General features: G+C 35.8%; 1 protein-coding gene across 1 annotated transcript in view; it reads right to left on the reverse strand.

Annotated features, from left to right (window-relative positions):
* Positions 1-6,913, reverse strand: part of LOC131474339 (uncharacterized protein C6orf118-like) — a 31,028-nt gene extending 24,115 nt beyond the window's left edge. The window contains exons 1-4 of the mRNA XM_058652150.1: positions 6,704-6,913; positions 6,308-6,487; positions 5,989-6,111; positions 5,421-5,480 (exon numbers count right to left, since the gene is read on the reverse strand). Coding sequence (XP_058508133.1) covers positions 5,421-5,480; positions 5,989-6,111; positions 6,308-6,487; positions 6,704-6,913 — 573 coding nt within the window. The remainder of the gene's footprint in view (positions 1-5,420; positions 5,481-5,988; positions 6,112-6,307; positions 6,488-6,703) is intronic.
* Between the last annotated feature and the right edge of the window lie 2,010 nt (positions 6,914-8,923).

Consider the following 8,923-nt stretch of genomic DNA (forward strand, 5'->3'; position numbering starts at 1 on the left):
ATGTGACAAAAAAGTCATAGGTTAGTATGTCGTCCAAAATGTGACAAAAAGGTCATAGGTTAGTATGTCGTCCAAAATGTGACAAAAAAGTCATACTATAGTATGTGGTCCAAAGTGTGACAAAAACACCAAACGAAAGCAGTGCAGCTTTCAGCTCACTTGGTAAAGCTGACACCTTATGTTCAGGTTAAACTTCTTTCTGCAGGCAGCCCCAGTTCGAATCCCGCATCGGACAGTCGTTTCCTAAATATCATTCCTCCTCTCTGCCTCCCCATTTCCTGTCTCTTATTGTACCATAAATTAAAGGCATTAAAAGCCCCAAAAATTTACTTAAAGAAATGGCATGTCGTCCAAAATGTGACAAAAAAAGTCATAGGTTAGTATGTCGTCCAAAATGTGACAAAAAAGTCATACTATAGTATGTCGTCCAAAATGTGACAAAAAAGTCATACTTTAGTATGTAGTTCAAAATATGACAAAAAAGTCATAGGTTAGTATGTCGTCCAAAATGTCACAAAAAAGTCATAGGTTAGTATGTCGTCCAAAATGTGACAAAAAAGTCATAGGTTAGTATGTCGTCCAAAATGTGACAAAAAAGTCATAGGTTAGTATGTCGTCCAAAATGTGACAAAAATGTCATAGGTTAATATGTCGTCCAAATTGTGACAAAAAAATCATACTATACTATGTCGTCCAAAATGTCACAAAAAAGTCATACTATTGTATGTCGTCCAAAATATCACAAAAAAGTCATAGGTTAGTATGTCGTCCAAAATTTGACAAAAATGTCATAGGTTAGAATTTCGTCCAAAATGTGACAAAAAAGTCATAGGTTTGTATGTCGTCCAAAATGTGACAAAAAAGTCATACTATAAGTATGTCGTCCAAAATATGACATAAAAGTCATACTATAAGTATGTCGTCCAAAATATGACATAAAAGTCATACTATAAGTATGTCGTCCAAAATATGACATAAAAGTCATAGGTTAGTATGTCGTCCAAAATGTGACAAAAAAGTCATAGGTTAGTATGTCGTCCAAATTGTGACAAAAAAATCATACTCTACTATGTCGTCCAAAATGTCACAAAAAAGTCATACTATAGTATGTAATCCAAAATATGACAAAAAAGTCATAGGTTAGTATGTAGTCCAAAATGTGACAAAAAAGTCATACTATAGTATGTCGTCCAAAATGTGACAAAAAAGTCATAGGTTAGAATGTCGTCTAAAATGTGACAAAAAAGTCATATATTAGTATGTCGTCCAAAATGTGACAAAAAAGTCATAGGTTAGTATGTCGTCCAAAATGTGACATAAAAGTCATAGGTTAGTATGTCGTCCAAAATGTGACAAAAAAGTCAAACTATAAGTATGTCGTCCAAAATGTGACAAAAAAGTCATACTATAGTATGTCGTCCAAAATGTGACAAAAAAGTCATACTATAGTATGTCGTCCAAAATGTGACAAAAAAGTCATACTATAGTATGTCGTCCAAAATGTGACAAAAAAGTCATAGTTTAGTATGTCGTCCAAAATGTGACAAAAAAGTCATACTATAGTATGTCATCCAAAATGTGACAAAAAAGTCATACTTTAGTATGTAGTTCAAAATATGAAAAAAAAGTCATAGGTTAGTATGTCGTCCAAAATATGACAAAAAAGTCATACTATAGTATGTCGTCCAAAATGTGACAAAAAGTCATACTTTAGTATGTAGTTCAAAACATGAAAAAAAAAGTCATAGGTTAGTATGTCGTCCAAAATGTGACAAAATAGTCATACTATAGTATGTCGTCCAAAATGTGACAAAAAAGTCATACTTTAGTATGTAGTTCAAAATGTGAAAAAAAAGTCATAGGTTAGTATGTCGTCCAAAATGTCACAAAAAAGTCATAGGTTAGTATGTCGTCCAAAATGTGACAAAAAAGTCATAGGTTAGTATGTCGTCCAAAATGTGACAAAAAAGTCATAGGTTAGTATGTCGTCCAAAATGTGACAAAAAAGTCATAGGTTTGTATGTCGTCCAAAATGTGACAAAAAAGTCATAGGTTAGTATGTCGTCCAAAATGTGACATAAAAGTCATAGGTTAGTATGTCGTCCAAAATGTGACAAAAAAGTCATAGGTTAGTATGTCGTCCAAATTGTGACAAAAAAGTCATAGGTTAGTATGTCGTCCAAATTGTGACAAAAAAATCATACTCTACTATGTCGTCCAAAATGTCACAAAAAAGTCATACTATAGTATGTAATCCAAAATATGACAAAAAAGTCATAGGTTAGTATGTAGTCCAAAATGTGACAAAAAAGTCATACTATAGTATGTCGTCCAAAATGTGACAAAAAAGTCATAGGTTAGTATGTCGTCCAAAATGTGACAAAAAGGTCATAGGTTAGTATGTCGTCCAAAATGTGACAAAAAAGTCATACTATAGTATGTGGTCCAAAGTGTGACAAAAACACCAAACGAAAGCAGTGCAGCTTTCAGCTCACTTGGTAAAGCTGACACCTTATGTTCAGGTTAAACTTCTTTCTGCAGGCAGCCCCGGTTCGAATCCCGCATCGGACAGTCGTTTCCTAAATATCATTCCTCCTCTCTGCCTCCCCATTTCCTGTCTCTTATTGTACCATAAATTAAAGGCATTAAAAGCCCCAAAAATTTACTTAAAGAAATGGCATGTCGTCCAAAATGTGACAAAAAAAGTCATAGGTTAGTATGTCGTCCAAAATGTGACAAAAAAGTCATATAATAGTATGTCGTCCAAAATGTGACAAAAAAGTCATACTTTAGTATGTAGTTCAAAATATGACAAAAAAGTCATAGGTTAGTATGTCGTCCAAAATGTCACAAAAAAGTCATAGGTTAGTATGTCGTCCAAAATGTGACAAAAAAGTCATACTAAAAGTATGTCGTCCAAAATGTGACAAAAAAGTCATAGGTTAGTATGTCGTCCAAAATGTGACAAAAAAGTCATACTAAAAGTATGTCGTCCAAAATGTGACAAAAAAGTCATAGGTTAGTATGTCGTCCAAAATGTGACAAAAAAGTCATAGGTTAGTATGTCATCCAAAATGTGACAAAAAAGTCATACTATAAGTATGTCGTCCAAAATGTGACAAAAAAGTCATAGGTTAGTATGTCGTCCAAAATGTGACAAAAAAGTCATACATAAGTGTGTCGTCCAAAATGTGACAAAAAAGTAATAGGTTAGTATGTCGTCCAAAATGTGACAAAAAAGTCATAGGTTAGTATGTCGTCCAAAATGTGACAAAAAAGTCATAGGTTAGTATGTCGTCCAAAATGTGACAAAAAAGTCATATATTAGTATGTCGTCCAAAATGTGACAAAAAAGTAATAGGTAAGTATGTCGTCCAAAATGTGACAAAAAAGTCATAGGTTGGTATGTAGTTCAAAATATGAAAAAAAAGTCATAGGTTAGTATGTCGTCCAAAATGTGACAAAAAAGTCATATATTAGTATGTCGTCCAAAATGTGACAAAAAAGTCATAGGTTAGTATGTAGTTCAAAATATGAAAAAAAAGTCATAGGTTAGTATGTCGTCCAAAATGTGACAAAAAAGTCATATATTAGTATGTTGTCCAAAATGTGACAAAAAAGTAATAGGTTAGTATGTCGTCCAAAATGTGACAAAAAAGTCATAGGTTAGTATGTAGTTCAAAATATGAAAAAAAAGTCATAGGTTAGTATGTTGTCCAAAATGTGACAAAAAAGTCATATATTAGTATGTCGTCCAAAATGTGACAAAAAAGTAATAGGTAAGTATGTCGTCCAAAATGTGACAAAAAAGTCATAGGTTGTTATGTCGTCCAAAATGTGACAAAGAAGTCATATATTAGTATGTCGTCCAAAATGTGACAAAAAAGTCATACTATAGTATGTCGTCCAAAATGTGACAAAAAAGTCATACTATAAGTATGTCATCCAAAATGTGACAAAAAAGTCATATATTAGTATGTCGTCCAAAATGTGACAAAAAAGTAATAGGTTAGTATGTCGTCCAAAATGTGACAAAAAAGTCATACTATAGTATGTCGTCCAAAATGTGACAAAAAAGTCATACTATAAGTATGTCGTCCAAAATGTGACAAAAAAGTCATATATTAGTATGTCGTCCAAAATGTGACAAAAAAGTAATAGGTAAGTATGTCGTCCAAAATGTGACAAAAAAGTCATACTATAGTATGTCGTCCAAAATGTGACAAAAAAGTCATACTATAGTATGTCGTCCAAAATATGACAAAAAAGTAATAGGTTAGTATGTCGTCCAAAATGTGACAAAAAAGTCATAGGTTAGTATGTCGTCCAAAATGTGACAAAAAAGTCATACTATAGTATGTCGTCCAAAATGTGACAAAAAAGTCATACTATAGTATGTCGTCCAAAATGTGACAAAAAAGTCATACTATAGTATGTCGTCCAAAATGTGACAAAAAAGTCATACTATAGTATGTCGTCCAAAATGTGACAAAAAAGTCATACTATAGTATGTCGTCCAAAATGTGACAAAAAAGTAATAGGTTAGTATGTCGTCCAAAATGTGACAAAAAAGTCATAGGTTAGTATGTCGTCCAAAATGTGACAAAAAAGTCATACTATAGTATGTCGTCCAAAATGTGACAAAAAAAGTCATACTATAGTATGTCGTCCAAAATGTGACAAAAAAGTCATACTATAGTATGTCGTCCAAAATATGACAAAAAAGTAATAGGTTAGTATGTCGTCCAAAATGTGACAAAAAAGTCATAGGTTAGTATGTCGTCCAAAATGTGACAAAAAAGTCATACTATAGTATGTCGTCCAAAATGTGACAAAAAAGTCATACTATAGTATGTCGTCCAAAATGTGACAAAAAAGTCATACTATAGTATGTCGTCCAAAATGTGACAAAAAAGTCATACTATAGTATGTCGTCCAAAATGTGACAAAAAAGTCATACTATAGTATGTCGTCCAAAATGTGACAAAAAAGTAATAGGTTAGTATGTCGTCCAAAATGTGACAAAAAAGTCATAGGTTAGTATGTCGTCCAAAATGTGACAAAAAAGTCATACTATAGTATGTCGTCCAAAATGTGACAAAAAAAGTCATACTATAGTATGTCGTCCAAAATGTGACAAAAAAGTCATACTATAGTATGTCGTCCAAAATGTGACAAAAAAGTCATAGTTTAGTATGTCATCCAAAATGTGACAAAAAAGTCATACTTTAGTATGTAGTTCAAAATATGAAAAAAAAGTCATAGGTTAGTATGTCGTCCAGAATATGACAAAAAAGTCATACTATAGTATGTTGTCCAATATTTGACAAAAATGTCATAGGTTGGTATGTCGTCCAAAATGTGAACAAAAAAGTCAGCCATATGAGACAATATTATTTATTATGGACAGTGTGCCTTACCATGTCATGTGGTGGTGACTGGGATGCCATCAGGTGGTTGACATATAAATCATAATCTGTCTGATAGAAAAATGAAAGAAATCATTTTAATCAAAAGGTACATCTTGTGTATACAATACTTTTCAAAGTTACTATAATGTTATGCTGTTTTTACACTATACTGTGTATTCTTAGTGCACTTGTAATTATGTTTGTTTGTTCAATCATAAGCAAAAGCTTAGTTAGTCATAGTTTTATCCTGTCACATAATAACAATATTTTGGCAACACCTGTTTTGTCATTACAACAAATAAATACCAAGCAATTATCCGTTTAATTTCATTTCTGTTTTGTTTAAGTGCAAAACGTTAAAACTGTAAAAACTTGTTTGTCATGAATAACCAGTAATGAAACCTTTCCCCTCTGGTGACCTGCTCCTTGACGCATCATGACAAGGGGTCCAGTGGTTGCTCTATTTCCACACGCTCCACCAGGGATTCTCTCTCTCTCTCTCTCTCACTCTTAGCACCATTACATTTGATGGCACATGCTAAAAATGTGCTAGTGGGTACAGAGGAAATGGAAAAACCTTAATTTCCCTCAGGATGCGTCCAAATACTGGCGAGTATTCACATACATCATCAAAGACGTCACTGAACACCGCAAGGCGGTCTCTGCTGGGCCAGCTCTGTGCTGACAGCTTCTTCAGCTCCTGGACATGACAGGAACACACACACACACACACACACACACACATCGTTAGCAAGAGAGGCTGCACGTCTTTATTCATACACCTTCTGCAGGAGTGTTCAAAGGGTATCGCAGAATGACCATGTTATTAAAACCTGACATTGTAGAAAAAAGTCTTTTTTCAAGTGCACTGTCACAGTTTACGTGACCGGCCTCACCTTATGTAGTTTCCTCTCATGCATTTCAGCAACATTTATTCCAACCCACGGGTCCTGCTTGGCTGCAGACTCCCTGCCAAACCATTGTTTAGTCTTTAGCTGGTCTTCATTATTCAGTCCTTGCTGTTTCCCCTCAGGATTAGATGAAAAATGTTGCTTTTTCTGGGAAGGAGCGCTCAGCTGGAATGGCACAAACTCTAAGGAACGACGAGCTGTGTTAGGTAGACTGGGATTGACTCTTCTGTCTGCATGTGATGCACGATCAGAGGCCTGTGCTTGTCCTGACTCAGATCTGTCAGATTCTACAGCAATAGTGCTGGTGGTGAACTCAGAGGGAGAATCTTTCGTCTCTTTGTTGTGTACATAGGTCAGTGTCTTTGTTCGTCTCTACCGGACTGTCAGAGGGTCTGGAGTTTCTTCTCGGCTCTTGGACATCTTCCAGAAGCGCTGCTTTGTGTCCATACGAGGCAGACTGTGGTTCAGGCTGCGGGGCCCCAGATGACCTGAGAAGTAGGTCAGGACGTCAGCCCTCTGACCAGCTTCAGCCGCCTGCAGCAGTCTGTGGACGTCGCTCCTGAAACAGTTAGGCCTACGGCTGCTGGACATGGCTGTGAGGACACAATGTAGGTCAGTGTATACGAGGGGAGGGAATCACAAGGTGCCTCACGACACGATGTGCAGTAAAATGTCCACGATACCAATAATATCACGGTACGACGATGCTGTGATAATCAACAACATAGAGAACCAAGTGCAGAAAGTCTATGTATTGAATGTGGATAGGGGAAACTCATTACAGAGCTTTCTCCTCCATTATCCCGCTGTAAACTCACTCTTCTTCAGCCCAAGTTTCCCTCATTCATTTGAGCAGCACCACGAGGAAACATGAAGTAGTTTACGTTAGAGTGCCTTAATTTGTTAATTAAAATATCGATATTTACTCTGGCTTATCGATTATCGTATTGCACGAGGAAGGACGACGATGTGTCACCAAATGTCACCATATTTTGACCCACCCCTAATGTACACTATGTTTCTTTTCTTTTCTTTTCTTTTAAATGATAGTGTCAGATGTACTGAACTCACGTCATTGGAAAGACAAAAGTGCTTTTAAATAAACTCCTCTACAAAATCTGAGGTCAAACCCATCATTCTCTTATCAATTTATTATTTTATGTCATTATATCTCATATTAAGAGTTAATTTCATTTGTAGTATTTCACTTTTAAACATAATCTCATTTGTATTTTATTTTATTTTTTGATACTGTATTTATTTATTTCCTTTTCTTTAGTCGTTTAATGTTTAATGTGCCTTTAATGTGTGTATAAAAAGTGTCTTTTAAAGAGCCTTAAACCAGAGACCAGATGTATCTATTGATTTTCAATCCACTGCTTCCATTTACTGATAAAACAAATAGATTAAAAAAAACAGGTGCATGACTTTAAAATGAGTCTTTATCCAAATGTATAACAGCATAATGTGGAAAAGTAGCTCAGAACGTTTGTTCTCAAACAAACTGAGCAGGACTTTCGCAGGTTGTGACGTAATCACGGAACCAAACGTGCGCATTCATTCTTCAACAAACTGCACTTGAAGCGCGTGACATACAGAAACAAACATTACAAAAATAATCCCACCTGTTTTTCAACTGTTCTTTTGTGTTTTTACTCACGACGGCAAACAATCTTTGGCTTCGTCTTGTCGCCTAAACTCGTCGGTCGAGCCCTCCGTTGCCAAGGCGACCGAGACGCGGTGCGTTTCGAGTCTCGCTGTTAATCGTCCCCATGAGCGCAGGTGAGGTGCACTTTTCCTCACTTGTGCCTCAGGAGATGAGCCACTGATGTCAAAGCTGTGAGTTTTTGAAACACGTGCGTCACGTTCATTCACAGCCACGCATTCAAATAAACCAGGATTCATTAAAAACCTAAAAATAAACATATTACATGATTGGAAAATGGTGTGGGAACATTAAACGAAAAGCACAACAAGTGAAAAAGCTTTATTGTTTTTATGATTATGAACTTCATTTTTTCAAAGCATTGAAGTACTTTATTTAAATGGTACGATAGATTTGTGGTGTCATTAAAATGAATGAATTCAATTCAATTATAGTGATTTCTGTTTTTCTGCTACTGTCATGGTAAAATGAAAAACACGAGACAATTCATTCATTGTATCAAAGTTAAATCTTTCCAGAATTTGCCAGAGTAAAGGGACATTGCTCAGAACATGTCAGGAATCAGGAACGGGTTTGAGATTCCCTGCCTTCCATTCTTATTCTAGCAGACTGAATCCAGTATCCCTCTGTGACCTCATTCCACTTTGCCCTCCTGTATGTGGAGCCATCCGACACTGGTGTCGCATAAAAATCATTCAGCAGGCTTCATCTTAGTCGTCCACGTCATTACTTGTGTCCCCTTTTCCCGTCTCAGGGACTGTGCACCCCGTCAGCAAGTCAGCACACTCATCACTGCTGCTGCTGATGTCAGTATCATCAGATCACCTGACCTGTCCTCTCCTCTGACAGGTTGGAGCTCATTTTCAGAATTTCTTTAGTGGGTTAAAATCTGTCAGAATGCCCAAACAATTGACGTGTGCAAACATGGGACACTG

This window comes from Solea solea, chromosome 15, assembly GCF_958295425.1.
Source record: "Solea solea chromosome 15, fSolSol10.1, whole genome shotgun sequence".
NCBI lineage: Eukaryota > Metazoa > Chordata > Actinopteri > Pleuronectiformes > Soleidae > Solea > Solea solea.